The sequence below is a fragment of the Dermacentor andersoni genome, chromosome 1, assembly GCF_023375885.2.
Source record: "Dermacentor andersoni chromosome 1, qqDerAnde1_hic_scaffold, whole genome shotgun sequence".
Classification (NCBI taxonomy): Eukaryota; Metazoa; Arthropoda; class Arachnida; order Ixodida; family Ixodidae; genus Dermacentor; species Dermacentor andersoni.
This window is the reverse complement of record NC_092814.1, coordinates 45053639-45075466: the sequence shown is the minus strand read 5'-3', so window position 1 is coordinate 45075466 and position 21828 is coordinate 45053639. Positions and strand designations below refer to the sequence as shown.

The 21828-nt window shown below is 45.8% G+C and overlaps 1 protein-coding gene across 2 annotated transcripts in view; it reads left to right on the top strand.

The window, feature by feature from the left end:
- mino (glycerol-3-phosphate acyltransferase mino) overlaps window positions 1–21828 on the top strand; it is a 126869-nt gene that overhangs the window by 53095 nt on the left and 51946 nt on the right. The window contains exons 1-2 of one of the 2 annotated variants that reach the window (XM_050191069.3): window positions 11285–11506; window positions 19178–19424. In XM_050191069.3, the coding sequence (XP_050047026.2) occupies window positions 11460–11506; window positions 19178–19424 (294 nt within the window). In that variant the 5' untranslated portion in view covers window positions 11285–11459. Of the gene's footprint in view, window positions 1–11284; window positions 11507–19177; window positions 19425–21828 lie in introns of those variants that run through there. The other variant, XM_050191070.3, reaches the window with a different exon arrangement.

Genomic DNA, 21828 nt, shown 5'->3' with positions numbered 1-21828 from the left:
GAAGGGGACGTCGATAACACAAATATCCAGAATTATTAAATTGCTTGACAATTTTGTCGTTACACTAGCATCGTAATTGCTTTCCGTATCAACTGAGGAAGCATGGCTATTTCTAAATAATTATTGAAAAAAAAAATACAATTATAAACGTGATAATGTGCGCAGAGGAAAAGCAATATTTTGTTAAGTCAAATAAAATGTGTACTGCTATTCGACGTGAAAAGAGATACATGGAGATACCCTCAGGACCACTATAGCCCTATCATTGCCGTGCCGTGACAAACATGTTCGTTGAGCTGTAGCGCTTACACACATGCTTTCGAAGTTGTATAAACCGTACCACACGCTTCCCGGACGTAAGATACGACAAGCTGTTGGCTGTTTTAGGGAGTTTAGAAATAGTGTACCCCAAAAAACCAAACTCTTTTCTACGCCTTTTCGAGTGATTTTGTACGCCTGGCCGATAGCGTCTCCTGACTTCAGGGACTCTATAAAGCTTCCTGTTCGTCTGGCCCGATACGTGGCACGCACTTGCTTTAAACGGCGACAGCCTACACTCTTGGAAACGGACTTTGAACAAAGCAAATTCCATCCCAGTAATTTGTCCTCCATTGCTCTAAAAGGCGCTGCCTGCGACTTGGCAAGTGGCTGAAGTTTTTTTCTCTCAAAACATTAGGACAGAAAGAACCGTGGAATACGGATGGCCTGCAGGGCGGCTTAGGCGATGCACTTTATCTGCATACTTAAAAGTATCTGCAAACTCAGAAACGAAACCGCGTAGCTCCCTGGCATCCGTCCAGGCGACAGGTTAGCGGCCATCGATGGCCCGTGATAGATGCAAAGGTGTTTAGTGTACCTAGGGCTGGCGTAACACAGCAGGCGGACGGAGCGATCGCAGCTGTGCGTGCGCGATTGATGAAAGCTGTTCGTTCTGTCTTGGGCTGGAAGAGTCATAGATTTGTCGCCTGGGATGAGAAAAAAGAGCGGCTGAGAGCCTGCGTTTTATTCCTGGCGTCATACTTGTGATGCCGCTGTTGCAGAATTTAATGACCTTGTCCCGATTTTGCGATAAGTGGGTATAACTTCTGCAGAGTAAACGCAAATAAAACGCCAACTGTACTGCACGAAAAAGAGATTTATAATAAAATGGAACGGCTTTCATTTGATGGCGTCCTTGTTCTACTATGCTAAGCACGGACGTTTGAGAGCGATCGACAGTGCCAGATTGATAACGAAAACGACTGAGTGAGAATGTTGTTTATTTCAAATAGGAAGGGACCGACAGGCCCAGTGAAAGGGAAAGAGCGATCAAAGTAGGGCAAGTAAGCCGTCGGCATGTACTATCAACATACATTCGGACGCGAACAATTCCAAAGCTACTACAATGCGATTGTAACGGTCGCTTAATTCAGACTCCAAAATGTACACGCACAGGGACTACTGCATGGCTAGAAAGCGGCTGCAGAGCGATTACGCGTCGTACTTTCATGTAATTACGTGTAACAGGCGTTCCGATCAGTTATTTCCTGTTCGTGTTCCAATTTATGCTGTTGGTACAAAGTCCAGGATAAAAGCGCTATGAAGGATGGGACGAGAAGAGTATCCGGAGCTCGTGTACCGGCATTGGAAAGACTAACTGCAGCGAATTTTCACTTTTAGAATTTATAAATGAATAGTGCATACTATTCAAGCAATGTTGTATAAGCTGCAGGGCTGATAATACTCTTAATTCTTTTATTGGCAGCCTTTAAATAGCACTTTACCAGACGACGCGGCCACGTGGTGGTCAGCAGATATTACACAAATCCCAGAACAAGGCTTCCGAGATTTTCAGCTTGCTGAGGGTGACTCCATATCACGGAGGTCATGCACAGCCGCCGCACTGGTTCTCAATTTTCCGAGTACTGCAGCATTACCGGCGAGCAGTCAGATGGCGGTGTTTCTTCCTCTTTCGAGCTTTTCTTGGCGCAGGCACTTGCATTTCAAACCTAAAATATTTCGCGGAGGCCTGTTGTACCAGGGTTATTCATTTTTTTTAGAATGTACATATTTTTTAATTGACTGTGCCAGGTAGCACAAATCTAATCCTTGAACCTGATTGCTAGAAGAAGCGGATGTTACTCGCACAATAGAAATGAATTGACTGACAAACTTTCCCTAATTCAATTTTTAAAGAATCACTTTACGGCACATATTACAATTTACGAATTGTAGCCTGTGAGTTCACAAGGCGTATCCACTCTGAACGAAATCAAAGGCTCCGGTTTAGACCTATGCACCGTAAAACGGTGCATAGCTATCCCTAGCTATCTGAATATGAGACGCTTCACTGAAATTGTGGCTCAAATGTTTTACTGTAGCTGTACCCTACGCATCAACAAAATTTCTCCAAACCGTTTCAGGGACTATCTAAGCTCGTGAAAGTTAACTCAAAGGCTACTTAAGCTAACGCTTTATTGCGACAGCAATTATACCGACTCTCGAGGTGGATACACGCCATCGTACTGTCGCGCTACCGACGGCGCATGCACGGCCCGCGCGCCCAGGGACCCGAAGTACATTTGGCTCCAAAAACGGCGAAGCAAAGTAGACGCACCGCAAACACTACGCTCAATCGCCTCGGTGTCAGAGCAAGGGCAGCGTTCTGCCTTCCGCTGCTGGCACGAGCGTTGTGCGCGCGCACACTATACGCGCACTACCGTTCGTGCTGAGCTACAGTGTGTGTACTCTTGTCTGACCAGTAAACCAACGTTATCTAATAGAGCAATATTGGAGTGCAGAGGGTAGAGGACTGCTCCTTGTGGCGTACCCCTAGTGTCCACAAAGACTCGTTGGGTCCTAACATCTCCAATTTTTACATCAGCTTCTTTGTCTTGTAGATTGGATTGGATTGGACAAACTTTAATAAAAGTCCTGCATAACGCACGTCAGCGCGCAGTGGGCGTTGTCAGGATTGGGGGCTCAATCCCATCGCTCGAGATCCGTTGCCAAGATTGGAGTCCGGCATGAATTCGAAGGTAGCTGGCCCATGCCGTCGTCCAACTTAAACACGCTGAGGACGTTGATGAAGGGAAAAACTGCTTCTCATCGAGAACGAGGAAAATGGGTTTACTTACAGAAATTAAATCAGTCTAACATGACTGCTTAAGAAAAAGAGTGTCAGTCCAACATGACTGCTCAAGAGAAAGTGTGTCAGTCCAACCTGACTGCACGAGAGAAGTGTGTCGAGCCTCCGCCCAACAGCCGTTTTTAAACACTCGGTCCTCCGGCGATGCAAGGCAGCGAATGTTCGTTTCGTCATCGCAAAACTAGCCGCCTCCCGCGACAAGGTGACGCGAGCGTTCGTTTACTCATTGTAAATTCGCCGCTGCCCCGCAGACCGGTTTACGCGCACACACGCAAACACACAGGTGCGAAGGACTGGAGCCGACGACAGAGGGGAGTCGTTCCGCAGTATCGTTTACGCCTACACACACGCAAACACACAGGTGCGAAGGACTGGAGCCGACGACAGAGGGGAGTCGTTCCGGGAAGCTCGGAGACATTCTGGGTAGCTCGTTGTCCCGCCGCGGCTTGCTCATGCGTAGCAAAATCAGGTTCGCGCTGGGGACCTCGGGCACAATAGTTCGTCCGTCGAACCCGTTTCGTCACAAAGGAGATGGGGCTCGTGGATGGAGGCGGTTTTCAGCACAAAGCCCGCTTCTTCGAACGCAGTCTAGCTGCAGCGACGGAGAGTGGGGGATGCGCGCCTTGTCCCCCAGTCGTAATTGGGTGGCAATTTTTCCTTGCAGCTCGCCATTCTTAACAGCGTCTCCCACGCAGGGACCGACAGGGATGTCGTGTAGAAAGTATCTGACGTATTCGGAAGTCCTCCTCCCACACTGCGCCTTCCGCAGGTTGTCCAGGATCTTTGAGTGCTTCACATTATCGAAAGATCCAGGGCTAAGATGGCTCTGCTGTTGCGTTTATTGGGTGGGTCAATAACTTCCATCTTGAGCTGCAGCAGTACGTCTTGCGTGGATAGGCGCGCGCTGAAGCCAAACATGGTGTGGGGGATGTAATCGTTTTCCTCCAAATACGCTGAAAGTCTGACATGCATTGCTGTCTCCATCAGCTTGCCGGTACTTGAAGTGAGCGAAATCGGACGGAGGTTAATATTTACCTCTTTGCCCGGCTTATGGATAAAGCTCTGCCGAATTCCTCGCCAGGGGCAGTTTGCCAGTTCTCCAGCACTCATTGATGTAATCTGTCAGGTGGCCTATAGTAGGATACAATTAAAAAATACAGCACCTGCCAAACAAGGCACACGGACCGCGTGGCATTGTGTTACTCCGCTAGCCATTCACAGAAGCAAACAGTCGTCGCCATGCGACGTTTTCAACATGGCGTCGTACTTGACACCTCCGGAGCGTCTGCTGTTCTTGCAGTATTTTCATCGGTGAAAGCGATGAGGTGTGCAACAGACATGGATAAAGTGTATGGAGTCTGAGTATTTCATTCTTCAAAAGTCAGCGGTACAATTCATTTCACTGCTAAGCCCGTTTTACTCATGAAACTCCCAATGCCAACTGAAGTGAAACTTGACAGTAAATAGTTGCAGCGAAGCAAGCATTTGATTTCAGTCCAATAAAGAATTAGGCTTTCACCGTTCCACTAAAATGGATGAGTGAAAACGTATAAAATTACGCGCTTTTAATTTTTTTTTTGTGATTACCACCTTATTTAAGTAACAGGGAAAGTTTGAAGCATGAACTATTTGCAGCCTTGCGGAAGAACAGAGGCTGGCGGTTATGAGGGTGTGGAGGGGGGGCGGGGGCTTCACTGCAGACTTAATTTTGTCATGTTTTGGCGTCGTACCTCTTCTCATGGTTAGTAGCGCCGCCTGTATTTCTTCCACTTCGAAGTCTCTGTCAATTTCTGGATTATCTTTGCCTTGATACTGCAACACAGGCTCGTCGTCTTTGGTTGTACAGAGGTATTTGCTCGTCAGGGCTGCCACCGGCTGTTCATCCGTAACCTCATAGCCGTGGAGTGCTCTCTTGAGGTTCCGCTGCTGCTCTCCGCTCGTCTTGCTGCGCTCGTTAAGGCATCGCAGGAGGCTGCACGTAGACTTGACGCCCAGCCCGCCTCTCAATTAGTCGCACTTGATTAGCCAGTTGTTCTTAGCCAACGTCCAAGCGTATTCCTCTGCTTGTCGCGTGATTTCAGCGATCTTGATTTTAAGCTTGCGATTGTGTTCTTGCTTCTTCCATCTTCTGGTGAGGCCTCTCCTTGCCTCCCAGAGGTGGAGCAGGTAGTTGTCGACTGCCGGGACATCCTCTGAGGTATGCAGCGTTCTCGTGACTCTCCCTTTGACAGCTAGCAGCGACTCAGCCCATTTCTCATTCTTCGATAGGCGAGTTAAGTATAGGATCCTTGGACTCACGGGTTTGATCCCGACCGCGGCAGCCGCATTTCGACGGCGGAGAAATGTTAAAACGCTAGTGTATTCAGATTTAGGTGCACGCTAAAGAATCGCAAGTGATCAAAATCGAACGGAGGCCCCCACTGCTAGATGTTCATAATCACATTGTGGACTTGGTACGTAAAGCTTCATAATTTAAAGCTCAACCCTTCTGCCACGATGAAATGCCATGTGAGGCAATGACAGTGCTAACCTTCTCGCAGGCTATGAACAATGACTCACAGCAACGCCTCAAGCAAACACGTCTCGTTGTGTGTTCTGTGTACTACTGTACGGGTTGTAGTCGGGCATCTAAAAATCTGGTAGCTGGCCCATGCCGTCGTCCAACTCACCCACGCTTGGGATGTGGTTGTAGGGAAGAACTTGCTCTCATCGAGAATTAGGAGTACGGGATTTATTTACAATATTTACATTACGACAGGAGATACCTTTCGACAGTCTAGCATGACTCCCAAATGGAGCACGAAAGCCGAAGCACCCAGCACAAAGCACACGAGCACACAGCAAGTAACCGAAAACGGCTGCTTAAAAACCCTCTGTCCTCCCTAGATCCCTAGGTGAGGGAAAACTGCCGTTCAACCTCCGTCCAATCGGACCGTCCACAGTCGTCGTTGGAGGCGTAGTCGACCCGCCTTTGAGGGGGAGGGTTCACACACTCTTCCGCACTTTGGTCTCACTGAACACACTGAGGTGAGCGGGTTCTCGTAGACATGGGTTGTCACGCTTGACCCCAGCGGGCGCCTCTTGATTCCAGAGCTGACTTCTCAGGTAGCCGCCGCGACTGTCAGCAGACTGTGACGAATTCTGGGGCCCGCGAAAACGCACCGCAAAACCTCCTTTTCCAGGAGTCCTCTTGCTCAAAGTAGACCGTGAAGGCGAAAGAGAATAAAGTAACAATACTCGGTCCGCCGAACGTTGCTAGCCTTGCTGGCGTCGCCGAATCTCCGAACGAGGCGCATGGTTGATTAACTTTGCGGTGGTCTCCAGTTCTCCGGAGGAGGTGCGTGGTCGGTTAATCTAGCTGGCCTCGCCGGTTCTCCGAAGAAGTGCATTGTTGGCTCTCCAAAACAACTCGTCGCAGCAGGCTGGGAAGGGTTCAAAGGTCGCTACCCCCGCAGGACGATCGAAACAACTGCAGCTGGCCGTGAAAGGTTTGCAGGTCAGTACCCCTGCAGGCCGATCGTAACATTACGTAGATAAACGTAGGTAGATATGTAGATAAGTGGCAAACACAAGCACGCAAGTAACGTTTAACATCAACTCACCATTCTAGTATTGCACTAAACGCTGATAAACATCCGCTGTAAACGTCACCGCCAATTATCACCAGTGAGCGCAAAAAAGCACAGAAAGCTTCGCTTACATAGATACCCACAGTGCGTGGGATCCGCATACTTATACAGCGAAGCCGTATAACTCTACCCTTTAATGTATTTGTCGTGTCCGTGGGCGAAAATGTAGGCCGATCCCGGATATAGTGCAATGCCGGGCCGAACCGCGTTGAAGAGGAAGCAGGCAGCAAGCACTCGCCGCTAATAATAATAATAATAATAATAATAAATTAAGAAATTAAATAAATCAATATTTTCGTGTATTTTTCGTGTTTGAGCGCCAAAAAAAAAGTGAGCTTGGATCGATCCCGGAGATAGTGCAATACATAGTATGCGCGTGACGTCACATCCGCTGTTGTCGTCTGGATGGATGGATGTTATGAGCGTCCCCTTTGGAACGGGGCGGTGGGTTGCGCCACCAAGCTCTTGCTATTATACTGCTTAATGTCCTACCTAGGTTAAACAGTGAAAATAGAAAGAAAAAACGCTATGAACTACCACGCCCAAATTTTCTGATCCCCTATTGCGAACTGTGCTTTTGTACGTCTCCGTCTTTTGTCGTTTCCCTACTTCCACCAATCCTCCAATCGCCTCTTACTAATGCCTATTGCGGACATGTTTGCTTTACCACTGCTCCCGCTGAACCCAAGGGCTTCAAGGAGGTCAGTGGTGCCTAAATCGACCGCTGGGTAGACGTCTTCACATTCTAATAAAACATGCTCCGTCGTTTCCCTGGCTTTACCGCAGTAAGCACATGCTTCATCTTCCTTCTTATATCTGGCTTTATAGGTGCGTGTTCTAAGGCATCCCGATCTCGCTTCGAAAAGTAATGAGCTTCCCTTTGAGTTATCATAAATGGTTTCTTTCCTAATGCTTCTGCTGCTGCTTCTGCTTCTTCTGCTGCTTCGTCTGCTTCTGCTACCTTCCGCCATCTTGTGGTACCTTATCAACAGGCGCGCGCATAGGCCTATAGGTTCCCCAAGATGGCGCTGCCGTAAACCGGAAGTCGCGGAGTATCGTTGAATGACTACGTGCATACTATGTATACCGGGTCGACCTGCGGCGGAGGTGAAGCAGGCTTCGATCACTCCACCTCTAATAATAATAATAGTAATAATAATAATAATAATAATTGACATACATAAATCATAGATAAATTGTTGCAAGTGGATGGGTGTGCTGGACTCGTTTGTTAACAACACATGGAACCACGAGCAGGAGGCATTGCCATATTCGCGAAGGACAATATGTACGTACAACCATACACCTTTAACTCGCAAGACGACAATGTTACCGACTCTGGGCATGTCTGTGCCGCACAAACGAAAGACGGAATTGTGATATCCACTGTGTATATATCTCTAGGCACATCCAAGTGTGATATGGAGAAGTTCATGATCACGCACTTTGCGTCGGTTAGCCGTGATGACACTACCCCTCTGGTCATCGTTGGAGACTTCAATGTGGACATTTCAAAATCAGACAAGAAATGGTTCACTCAGTTTGTGCCAGAAGAGTTTGGTATGAAGTGCCACACCAATCCAAGACACTCAACTACTCAACAACGGCCGTGTATAGATTTAACTTTGGCCAAGATTCTAAGGTTGTAACCGCACCAATCGTAATCGCAAAGCTATCGTCACTACCGTTACCAAATGTTGAAAATAAATACATGTACCTTTTTCTAACCCTGTGTAATGTGCCATACAGCTTCGCTGGTCATCCACCTTCACAGAGTGGATTGGCTCCTCAATATTTTTTGCTGTCTTTTCTGCAAGGGTTGTTATTTAAGAAGTCCTGGGAGTGCAAAAATAAGTACCCATTGGGCTGTGTAGTATATTGCGCTGCTTTTTCTTCCTCGTCTCGTGGCCCTTTCGCTCTCGCGACTAGCGTTGGCTTACGAAGTTAATATTTGAAGTGGCACACCGTTGTGTGGTGTAAAACGAACCGACAGTTACTGATTTGTACCGAGTTATGCAACTTCACACCGCTGTTACATTCTTGACCTTGAAATCATACGAGCGATGCTTTCATCATTTGCTCGAACTTGTTTTGGCACACCTTGTTAGAGCGCTGCAGCCTGACCTTTTAGGAACTTAAGGTGCGCCTTTAGTTGCAGATCAGAATTCTTATAGGAAGAACCAAAGTAACTGTCACTATAGAGCGTAATACTCCCCATCCAGTTCAACGCAATAACCTATCCTTTTCACAAGCATGTGTGTGTCGGCCTCACCCTTGTGTAGATCGCTAGAACGGCGGCCTCCGGGGGCGCTTTGGAGGCAGCCAGCGACGTCTAACGCTAGCTGCTGAGTCCAAAAGTGTCCAGCAGCTAGCGTTAGACGTCGCTGGCTGCCTCCAAAGCGCCCCGGAGGCCGCCGTTCTAGCGCTCTACACAAGGGTGAGGCCGACATACACACTCAAAAAAACGATTTGTAATAGTGGGGCCAGCGAACTCACGCGCACCAATCAAGCCTCGTCGCTGTCCTTCAATTTTGTGTTCTTCAGCGCGAAAGTCCGTATAATAAAGTTCAAGCGACTTCCTGGTGTCACCTGATCACTGACGTAAAAGCTCTTGGCAAGCGTGGATGAGTCTCGTTAGATTCCAGGTGTCAGTGGCTTGGTTATCACCCTTTCCGGTGTACGGGAAGTACAGAGTGATCTGATAATGTTGTCAATTCCTTAATAGCTATTCCTTCTCATAGACCATCGCGCACTGTCTTCTACATCAACGGCAGCAATGTTGACTTATCGGACTGCCGGGACATCTGCACTCGGGCGCGCGCGAAAGAGAGGCTCTTTTAATGAGAACTTCATGGGTTTGCCTGGCGGCACGCCTAACATACTATTCCAGGTGAGTGCGATGGTAGCTGAAATAATCCACGCAGGACGTACCACAGACTTGTAACGTGCGCACAACGTACAGAACTTGTCTTGTGATCAACAGCATAATCCTTGAAACGAGTAGCACCGTTTTTCAATTTCATTAAACTCAGTCACTCGTTCAATTTCATTGCAGCTCATTTATAGTTCCGTGCGTAGATCGTATTATCGCCGTAAATTTATCATCCCGCATAGATTGTCCAAAGCTAGCGCCTGTGTATGTCCTCATCATTCATATTTGTGTGAACGTGTTCTTTGCAAGTTATACGCCTTCGCTAAATAAAAATCGCCACAGTTCGTTGCTTTTGCTTTGCGAGTAGACGTCCGCTCAACCTCCAATTTTGGTTGCTAGGGTTTTGTGTGTGACGGCACGCTATCAAATATTACTACTCGACAGCCCGCAGTCACCATTACCATGTATACACTACGCACAATACTTTATCCACCGAACAAACGACATTTAAATAACTTTTTTTATCACTGTGCGGCTCTTGCGTAGGTTCATGGTGAATTTCTTATGTGCGAGTAATAAGCATTCTTTTTTTTTTGTAATCCGATATGCTGTTTGATATCTTTCAAAGAGAGCTTAAAAGCATAACCTTGGTTTTGTAATTCATAATAGTTGTAACTGCCTACGTTCTTTGTGAACGCTTTTCATCTGTCATTAACAAGGACTCCGAGAAGTCGCCGTATATAGGTCACTCCCACAAAAATTACAGTTGGACACTTACGACATACCTAAGTCACTTATTGCGCGACAGAGTTAAAGTAATAATTGTTTACGATTGTTTCGTTCAAACGGAAAGCAAATGAGCCTGCTCCCTGCCACTCTGATTCTCGGTGGTTCACTCGGCCTTACATGAGCCAGTTTTTAGAATTAATTATTACTATGGCAATTTGCAAATATGTTCAATTCTACTTCGTATGCCAAATATTATCTAGCCTGCCCATGAGAACGACTAATAAGTGTGCACTAAAACGTTACGTTACTAACGCAGAAAAACAAAGTTCAGTATTGAATGAAACCACATGCACATAACTATGCTCGCATTTCCCTCACCCAAGGCGAAACCAGAAGTAACGACGACTTCTATGTTGAAACGACTTTACGTCTGCGAGCTTCGCTGATTTGATACCCTGATCGGAATATTTACCATCAATTACGGCTGTCATCATGACAAAATTGCTTTCTCTGCCGAAATCCGCTTGGTGTCTATGACGGCTATTCGTAAACTGTTGAGCGCATCCATAAATTGGTCGTATGTGCACTGAACCACGCGGAATGTGGGGCGTTCCGAAAAGGGGGTGGAAAAAGAGAAAGAAGCGTGAAAAAAAAAAAGAACGCATGTCTCCCTCTCCCGAATGTGCCGTAAGTGGAGTTCGTCGGAAGCGCGTCGACGATTTTTCTGCTGCCGCGGCGGCGACGACCGCCCGCGCTCTGCTCACTGGCCGGCCTCGTTTTCTGCGTCACATATGTGCGAGCGTGGCCCCTGGTGGCCGGCAGCCTGCTCCATTCGCGCGAGCAGGCCAATCGAATGCCGCGCTGGCGCGTACGCTTCCGCTCCGCTGCGTAGTGCGTTTCCGCTTTGGTTTTGTAAATGTTGTTCGCCGGCCTGGCTAGCCACCATAGCCCGGCCATGACGTAATCTGCAAGGCGCTATCACTGCACCGGTCGCGACGTCGTCGAGAGCATGATTGTCCCTGGTGGATTCAGTGTCTTCGCTGCCGGCTTATTCGGCCGCCGTCACTTTCACTGCGAGGACCGTCAGCAGTAGTGCGGCGAAATGCTGACCGCCCTGGTGCTGTTTGTGTCAGTCTACCTGGCCGTCAGGTGAGCCACCGGTTCGAGAACTGCCTCTGTTCGCGTCGTTTACATTCGGTCACCGCGGCTCAGACGGTGTCTTCCCTTGCTTACCGTGTGTTTCGGCTGTCACGGCACTTTTGTGCTGCGTGATGTCAGACTTATTCGCTGCGATCGCGCGGAACGGCGCCACTGCCGTACCGGCCGATCGAGTTCAGCCGCTGCCGATGAGCACGTGGGTTTGGTAATGCGCAGGCTGATGCAAGATTGCACGCAGATTCGACAGCGCGGGCTTGTTTGAAGTGCTGATTCTGCTCTTAGTTTTCGCTTCGTGTGCTTTTTGTGTGAAATAGCAAAGCTTGACACAGCCGCAGGACTCTAGCGCGAGTGAAGTTGTGCGCAGCAGTGCGCGTGTTTATGTTGCAAATGTTGGTGGAGATTGGGATGCGCGTAGAGATCGTCGTGGCACTCGCTGCTGCGGTGGCTGCGATCTCATGTTGATTCTGTCGACGTTCGCCTGCTTTTACTGCAACGGCCGCACACCGCGCAGCGGAATCTGTTCCTTTCTGCATTCAGCCGTACTCATGAATTTTTTTCTCTCTGTGCACGTTGTAAATTATTCGGTCACTTGGTGTGAATGAGAGCGGCGTGAGCTTGTCGTCGCGACTCGCAGCTCTAGATTGGAACTGCGCTAAAAAAAAAAAACTTTTTTTCGTTAACTTGCTATAAAACAATATTGTTGGGTCTTGTTGCAATGTCGCCAACGCGCCGTGCTTGGTCGAACGCCGAGTGCGTGACACGACGGATCAAAACGTGTCCGAAGAGGAAAACTGCTGGACTTTGGATATGAATGTGCGCCGTTCGCCGCTCGTGTTGTTTATCCTCGTAACGTTCATGCTCGTGGGAGCGCGTAGTCATCACTTAATAGAATCATCGTGTCTAACCAATTTATTATAACAAGCGCACCAAACTTACTCTCACAATAATTGCAGCTGCACCAGGTATACACGTACAATTAGTTTGTCAATAACTTAAGTTTGAAGATATGTACATATATGCTCTCCTCGACAAGTTGGACTGTAGCTGGTGCGGCTGTGGTTACATTAAAATTCTGGCGCGTGCTGTAATAAATTGGTTAGTCTTGTTGATGCAACTCATTTTAAGTGATTGTACCTAACGTGTTTTCTCTCTTTCTTTCTTTGGTGCCGCAACTTCGCCTAGCTTTGCAGGATTAGTTATTTGGCGCGTGCTTTGGCATTGTATTCCACTGTTAGTGTCATGTTCACTAGATAATTCACTTGGGGAGGGGGTTATTATTTCGCTTGTTCAAGTATCTCACTAAAACGCCCTTCTGTTGAGAACAAACTGAGTGCGCTACAGCTCTGTATTTAGTTTCAAAATGCTACCGAAAATGATTGGGGTCATGTTAATTTACTACCTCGAAAGAAGAAAAAAAAAGTTTAATCGGCGTTGGAGCGTGTTCGGGTTTCGGATGGTGGGCGTGTTTTCCTTCTGTTGCCCTGACGCGGGTAGCGACGTTGTCACAACGGTAAGGTTCGACCGTGATGCTGATTTTGAGAGGCAAAGCGTGAAAGGCGTGAACACGTGTCCCAGTCATCTTTCCTCGTTCGCTCTGCTGCGTGTGAACTCCTCCGGTGTTAGCGCCGCCTCCTTTGGCATTCCGCTCACCCGCGAGTTGGAATGCTCTTGAAAGGGGGCGACTGGGCCCCTCAGGAAACTGGCTTCCATCGCGCGCCGTCTCCTTTCCGAGATCCACTTGTTAGCCGCTCGTCGTCGCGGTCTGGTTGGTCGCGCCGTGGCCTTGACATGAATGAGCGCAAGGTGGCTGTGCGTTCACATTCATGCGCTTGACCACATATGCGTCATGCCCGCTGCGACTGTGCGCCTGCTTTGAGGCTGCTCGTTCTTGAGTTCAGCAGCCATAAGTGCTTTAATACCTGCAATTGTAAAAACTGCACTCAGTATGAAGAACATACGCACGCTGCGGATAAAGGTGAAAGTATGAATATGTACACCGGAGGTGTATTTACGCCGCATGATATTCTGTAGTGTGAGCATCTCTTAAATAATGTGCAACCCAAGTTGATTTTTTTACAATAGCGCTATCCTCATGTAAGCGCTATTGACAGGAAGGCACCTGAAACAAAAATGTGCACGAAGCTGCGTGACAAATGCACACCTCAAAAGCTTCATCCTTGGAACTTAAAAGCAGCTTCAATATCACTGGTAAAATACTGTTGCACATTTTGTGTGAAGAGCTGGAATAAGTCACTATTTGAAATGAAAGATAAAAAAAATTTAAAAATGAAGCCCCAAACGAGGAGCTTGGCAGAGACTCACCATTGTTCGTGTATACACTTCTCACAAATTGCCAACTTCAAGCCTCTGAATTTTGCTTGACACAAACAAATGGAAAATTTCAGGTATTGTGAAGTGTAGCCTGAGCTTCTTTTCACTGCAGATACTCTGTGCACCTGATTATATTTGGTGGAGCAGGTGTGTCTGTGTTGCGCAGTGGTATTGCAAATTGTCAAGGCTTTGCAGCTTCTCGAGCGAAAGCACTCACATTTGAGGACAGCCTTACGAAAACCACGATGTGACATTTGAATATATAAAGAAGGGCTTGGCCCTAGTGCATGTCAAAAGATAAAGGTGTGTGCCACCACATTTTTCCCAGCTCTTTGGCTGCCTATCTTCACTATGTGCCAGGTTGATAACTCTACAACTTCCAGAGTAGTGTTTTGATTTGGCTATTGTGATCGTCATATTAAAATATTCTTAGTGCATAACTTTAAATGTTACTTCAAGGAAGAACAAATCACTGCTGTAGGCCATAAGTTATACGTTAGGGAGCACCTGGCTTTGAACACAGCATTGTTGTTAGTGTAAAGAAAACAGTTGAAGTGCTGAAGGAAGCATGGAAAGGTGCAGTCTGCATTTTATTTCAGTTGCATTTACGATCCTACTCCTTCTATTTCCTTTTACGTTTAGTTAGTGTGTGTCCTTGGATCTTAGTAGTGGTACCTTGTCCATTCTGCCACATTCAGTTCCCAACACAGATGGGAACAGGAGCACAGATTACCTTCTTAGTATGTACCTGGAGTGAAATCAACCCGACAGAAAATGCTGTTCTAGAATTAAAATATCCAGTTCCCTCATGCTTTCCTTGGCTTCAGGGTTAATATGTGCAGTCAGCATCAAAAGTTTACAAGGCACTGGTTCAGCAAATTTTTTAAGTTTGTTCTTACAGCCATTAAAATCATGCAACACGATGTTTGTATATACTAGTACAGACTGGGAATCCTAATACCACGGATGTGTGCAGAGGCTGCATAAATATGCTTTTTTTTCTGGATACCATACCCTATACACCTAATTGCTGACTGTACTGTGTGCAGTGCAGGTGAAATATCTGGGCACTTTTTTTCATGCAAACACTCGCGGTGTGTTTATGGTTGATGCATACATGTAATGTACAATGAAGCAAACGTGAATTGGTTTTTAGTTTGAAGATGGCATCCAGAATTTGTGAACTGGATCAATACTTATCAGAAGTTGTTCAAGAGATTAAGTGCACAAAATATACTAAATGCATTGCTTGTTATTCTTGGTTGAGGACCATGTCATACCAGTAAGATTGCATATAAACTTTTTGTGCACTAATTGGATTCTTCGTGGAGACAGCCTTTAGAGCCAGATGGGCTCAGTGTATTACACTGTCTTGTAGGTTCAATTGATGCAGCGTGACACAGTAGTACATAAGGCTTTCTTGTGGTGTTGATGCATAGAGAGAACAATGAGCACCTAAAGAAAGTACTAGCTTATTATGCCATAGTAAACCCTATGTAATGCACAATTATTTATTAAAATCACTACAGCGTTGCCTTGACATGAAGCCATAATTATATCAATGCATTTTTGCCTTCAATTCACTGGTCGAGTTGAATTACTGTTCAGAAAGGTGACGTGTGCATGTTACGCAGGGATGCCCTGTATAACATAATGTGCTACTTGTGATATAATAAAGTATGCAAGTGAGGTTCGCAACTGAAAGAGAATAAAGCGTTCGGGACAAGCGTCTGCTATTGCATTTTGCTACCAGTGGCAGCAGTGGAGATGTCGGCTGACATCAATTTTGTAGCTAGTGGTTCTTCAGTGCAAAAGTGCGCCACTATCTCTAACCTGTTTGATGTATATTTGTGATTATTTATGTAGAAAATTGTGCTCTTTGCAAGGTGTAGTCTTGGTTAAGGAGTGTTGAATGCGATTAGCCAACATGTCACAAAAAGCTTTTTCTTTGTTATCTTGCTGTATGTAGTATATCTCCTGCTTCATTATAGTGAAAGAAATTTCATTGTGTGGAGGATGTATCGTAGGCATTTTGCAAGTGTATAGAGCATTTTATTCAATTTGTCATAATGAAATGCAGCACACTTTGTCCAGGCTCATACTTTGCACAAAAAGTGTGTGACTGCTTGCTTTAATTCCCAGAAGCTCAGTGCAACACAGTTACCACTTTATGTGCAAGTTGTGTTCTAGTTTCTACTTCTAATGAACTGAAAAGCAGCTTTAGAAGTAGGGCAGGTTGTTTGTCAAAATGCAGCTGCTTGATGTCCTTGTGCCAGATGATTGCAGGGGAGTTGTGAACGCTTGAGTTAATTGAAGAACAGAAGCTGAATAGTATGTTGTCACTACTTTTTTTTCTTTAGCTTATGCTTTGGCTATGGGGTAACAACCAGTTCTTGGTACTAGTTTGTTTGCCATTGAAGCATTACCCGCCGTGGTTGTTCAGCGGCTATGGTGTTGGGCTGCTGAGCACGAGGTCGCGGGATCGAATCCCGGCCACGGTGGCTGCATTTTGATGGGGGTGAAATGCGAAAACACCTGTGTACTTAGATTTAGGTGCACGTTAAAGAACCCCAGGTGATCGAAATTTCCGGAGTCCCCCACTACGGCGTGCCTCATAATCAGAAAGTGGTTTTGTCATGTAAAACCCCATAATTTAATTTAATTAATTTAATTTTTTATTGAAGCATTAAACTTAAACAACTCTGTTGATGATTATTTGAAACATTAAATTAAATAGAAGTTGAATACAAGTTTCATTTTTGTTGGAATTTATTTTTTGCATTGACAAATGCCATTTTAACATGCGCATGGATTTTTGCAGTTTCTCTTGCACTTTAATTTCATGTTATGCACATTATTTAACGACTTCTTGTACATTCAAAGTGATACAGAGCCTACGTATTAAAAAAAATTGTGCACGAACCATTTCCTATGATTGTCAATGTAAACGAGTAGCCGAACGCTTCTAGAAAACTATTAATATTATTAGAGGAGTGATGAGCTTGAAGGCATAATATATTTGTTGCAGCGAGGAGATCTGGGCAGCATTTGTTGCTTCATTGCATAATTTCATAGAGAACAGGACTGTTAACCAGTAAGTCTGTAGTGGTGCCAGAATCCTCTCCTGCAGCCACCACAGGAAGAGAGGGCAGCACAAGAAGGCTGTCCTTCCTGAGCTCACCACCACAACTTGTAAAACTTCAAACGGCTCAAAGCTGTTGCACTGTAGCGCGTGCTGTCAGGCCTGGCTGTTTGCATACATGCACAACTCTGTTAGTGCGAGGCTACGAAGGCATGTTTACAATAGAGCCAAGTTCTAACTTCGCATTTTCTTCCGTTGCCTATTTTCACAACCTCTGCATTATGTATGTGTAACAAAATTTGACAAAATATTTATATCACCGTTGCAAATGACATATCTTGAACTGATAAGTTTGTGAGCACTCTGTTTGCAATGACGATTTTTTAACCTGATATATTTGCTGCTGGCATTTGTCACCAAATATGCCCCGCAACTCAGTTACGCGAGGGCATTCACCCTTTGTGTCTGCCCAGTAGTGAAAGTGGGACTACAAAAATGGGCATAAGAGATAAAGGAAGCTATTCACTTTAAAATGCAGAGAGCCAGTGCCGTTCTTCGTTCATTGCAAAAGTGTTAAGCATAGACACTTTGCTACTCAAATTTTGTAGTTGATAGGGCTATTGGTCCACTTTGGTTTCTTTGCTCATATTTCGTTTTGTATCTGGCAGTAGTCTTCAACGTTTCGATCAAGCTGTGCAACATAATCTTTTTGTCAATGACCTTTGTACGCATCGCAACCCCACATGATCCCATGTTATCTGTGCAGGGTTTTCTCTGGCACTTCTGGATTGTGCTTACTGCGGACAAGATATCTGATTTGAAATGGGGCTCTTGAACCTTATCTTCTTGCTGTTAAGAATGCTGTAAAAGAGGGCCTCAAGATATTAATTCAAGTACTCCCAACAATCTTGGCCTCTTGAGCATACTTGTCCAACTGTGGGGTTCATGCAGTTTGAGCATATTATTCGTTCTTTCTTTACTTATTATGGCCAGTTTGATGTGTGCATCTTGTGTTTTTAAAACTGATTAGCTTTCTTTGCCTCTTCCTCCCGTTTTCATGGCTGGCAGTCAGTGGTTGGTGGTCAGTGGTTGGTGGTCGTATTTTCCCTGCCAATGCAAAGGGTGTGTGCTCTCGCACAACCAAGTTGTGGGGCATGTTCGTAGGTGAATGCCAACTAGCTTTTTAAAACACAAATGATGTTGTGCATGAGACACTGTAGAGTGCTTGGCAAAGACAACTTGCCTCTTCCTTCAGTCTCTTCCTTGTGGTAGCTGTGGGAGAGGGTCTGGCATAGAGGAGGATGGCAGTCACCTTCCATACCAGCGATCGCAGCGCTGGAGACGGCACATGTACATATGACGGATGGGCTTATGTCTAAAGCTATTTATGCTACTGCTACCGATGTGCCTGTTATGGGTCTGTTCTCTATGGAATTACCCAATGAAACAACTGCTACCTAAATATCCCCACAGAAACTAATATGCTCTATAAAGTGTCTCATTTCTTTAATAAAGCGAATAGCTTTCTGGAAGCGTTTGGCTATCAGCTTACATTAATTATCACTGTCAATGGTTTCTGTACAATTATTTTTCTTTAGTGTTCATTCAAAGTATCTTTAAGTTGTATCTGTCGATTCCTTTATCTTCCTCTTGAGATTTCGTGTGAGCTGTGCTACACAATATATTTCCTCCTGTAGATATGCTTCCTGATATTTCTGGCATTGCTCTCGAGCTCTTCAATGCTTAAGGTGAACACAATATTGACGACTTCATATGAAATTCAATTAGTAATTTGCCAAGGTGATGTACATATTGTGAAGTGTGCCTTGACGAAAATATTCCATCTAGATTGTGAGCAAGTGTGTGTGTATGCCTGAGTGTTTAGTAGAAGCTGCTTTAATTATTTGTTAGGTGTGTTGTGGGAATCTTTTGGGCATGTTCTTGAATATGTTTACTGCAGGTGCTGAGAAGGTGCAGTCTCTGACAATGACCATCAATCGATAGCATGTAACACAAATGAGCTATTGTTATGTGGAGTTTAGCACGATGCCTTACATGGTGCCTTACTTTTCTAAAGTGCAAATAGAATTCGTGCTTTGTATAGAGCACAACTTACTTAACTCAAGCTGTAGTAACTCTTTTTAACATGCATACGTAGCTTCAGTTGGAGACAGCTTCAAACACTGCTAATTATGATTGAATTCGAATGAAAGTTCAGCGCTTTCTGCAATTGTGCGTTGTGCTTGTAGGGCCCTGATGGTGAAGCTGCTACAGAACGTGCAAGATGTCTCCACAATGTGGAATTTCAAATCGCGGCCTTGTGTTGGAGACTCCTCAACATCCTTTGCGGGCCGGGGGCATGAACAGCTCCATCGCAGGTACCGCAATGGAGATCGAGTCTACTTTCGGGGCCCAGCTCTTAAGCCCAACAGCCATGGTGTGGAGTCCATCCGCGTGCCCTGTGTTCACCGCAACAAGCGGAATAAGGTCCCTGAGGTGAGCCACCATTTTTAACAATTACATGCTATCTTTTTGTATGCTATCTTTGTGCGCCACACACTAGCATGGTAGCTTGTGTGTGGTGCCATTTTCTACTTGTGTTACTTCGTTCTAAAAATATACTTTACACTATGTCATTTTGCAAAATAGTGCTGGAATTTGTTCCTCTAAAGGCAGATTCGGAGAGGCCAGCTCACACTGATGAGCACCTCTTTCCAGCACAAGGTGATGTTTAAAGTCCACGCTTGGAACACAAGTGCTGTTGCATGAGCAAAGAGGCGAGAGAACATGCATGCTTATCTGGTTGCAAAGTCTTCACATCCTGGTGCTTTGGTTCAACCTGCCAATTTTGGCAGAACAGTCTCGGCTGCTATGTCGTGCGATTGTAGCTCGACAGATGTTCTCATGCTTGCTCCTTATCTGCTGTCTGAGCAGTCTCCTCCGACATATTAGTATATTCAGCTGGGTACTAGGTCGCTTAAATACATTTTGTCTTTTATATTAGTGTGCGCCCGGGTCCTCTGTGTGAGGGTTACTTGTATGGTCATCATGATGCACATAGGGTTACCTGTCGTGGTTGCTATGGCATTACACTGCTAAGCCCGAAGGTGCCGGATCTGCGGCAGCCCAAATGCAGAAACGCCCATTTACTATGCATTGGGTGCCTGTTAAAGAACCCCACGTGGCCGAAAGTTATCCAAAGCCCCTACTACAGCATGCCTCATAATCATATTGTGGTTTTGGCACATAAGACCCCAGAATTTAATTTTAGCAGTGGTGATAAATTACGAGGGAAAATGCACGACGAGCGCTACAGTCAAAATGCCACATGCAGAAACCGCAGAGGAAATAGCTATTGCGCCAGCCATAGCACAAACACCAGCGTGCGTAATTATCAATGATTCCCAGACGGCCATACGAAACTTTGCCAACGGTCGAATCTGCCCAGAGGCACTACGACCCCTAAAATTAGCTACTAACCACGACAAAAGTGTCGGATCTCATCTGGACACCCGCTCACACACTACCAGATGGTAGCAATGAGGTGGCGCATCGCATGGCTCGAGAGCTTATGGACCGAGCCTCGGTTAGCCCCGCGTCACCGACTACCGATGAGTGGGAGTGGGAAGATCGAATGACTAGATTTCACGAAATTACACAACACCATAGAGCACCCAAAATTAAGCAAAAACCAGTCTGTAGAATGGCGGCAGTTACAGACCAGATTCTATCAGAGTCCAGCTATTATGCACCTAATATACCCAGATTTATACCCAACGGACAAGTGCTGACATTGCAACTCTAGAGCCACCCTGGAGCATATCCTATGGGAATGTACGGCTGTAATCCAGGGTAACTGTGATGCAGCCTCAAACAGCGACAGCCTCCGCGCGCGCTGGGAGTCTGTGTTGCTCAGCTCGAACCTACAGCACCAACTCTGGGCCGTCCAGAAAGCCGAGAAAGCTGCCAAGGGCCAACAACCCTTGGCCGAAACCTAGGCGGGGTCCAGGCCCACCCCACCAAATCGCAGGGCACTGAATAAAGTTATTTGAAGGAATGAATGAATGGGTCAAAAGTTAAGGTATGCAGGTTCTGCAGAACAGTCAAATATATTAGCTTGATTTTAGCTCGCAGCCATTTAAACAGTACATTGCTATGTTGGTTGTGTACACTAGTCTAGTACACGTAGCATATTTGAAATCCAGTCTGTGTGCCCAGGTTATGGAAATAATCTCTCTCAGATGCTGCATCCTGTAAACTTTTGACCCTACCTGTGTATAATGGAATGTAATGGAATACATTAATTTTAGTATGGGGTTCTTAGCTTGAGGTGCACCTGATGCAGAGTTCTTTACATCACTTGAGTGCTGTGCCAGTGGCATTTCTTTAGCTTAGGGCTCTTTACTGTGCTTAAAGGCTAACTGCAATGAAATTTTGGACTATGTAAAAAGCCTGTTTTCAAACAGTGCACAAAATCTTTCCCAAAAGTTTGCGCAGTACATAAAAAAAAAAATTCACAAACTTTCAAATACATCAGTGTGGTCACCTACAAAATACTCCCTATTAGACACAATACACTGGCTCCACCTCTTCTTCCATTGCTGGAAGCACCCTTGGAAACCATCTTTTGTGAAGTGCTTCAGTAGCAATCTCGTTTCCTTTTGAATTGTCATCACACCTCCGAAATGCCGTCTCTGGAGCACCAGTTGGCATTTGGGGAATACAAAAAAATTTGAAGAGGTGCTAAATCCGGTGAGTACGGAGGGTATTTCAGCTCACTGATGGAATTGCGTGCCAGAGCGTTGCGCACTATCAATCACTAGTGCTGCTATTTCGACAAAATTTGGTCACACGTGGCACACAATCTTTCAGATGCTTCAAGGACCTCCACGTAAGAAAG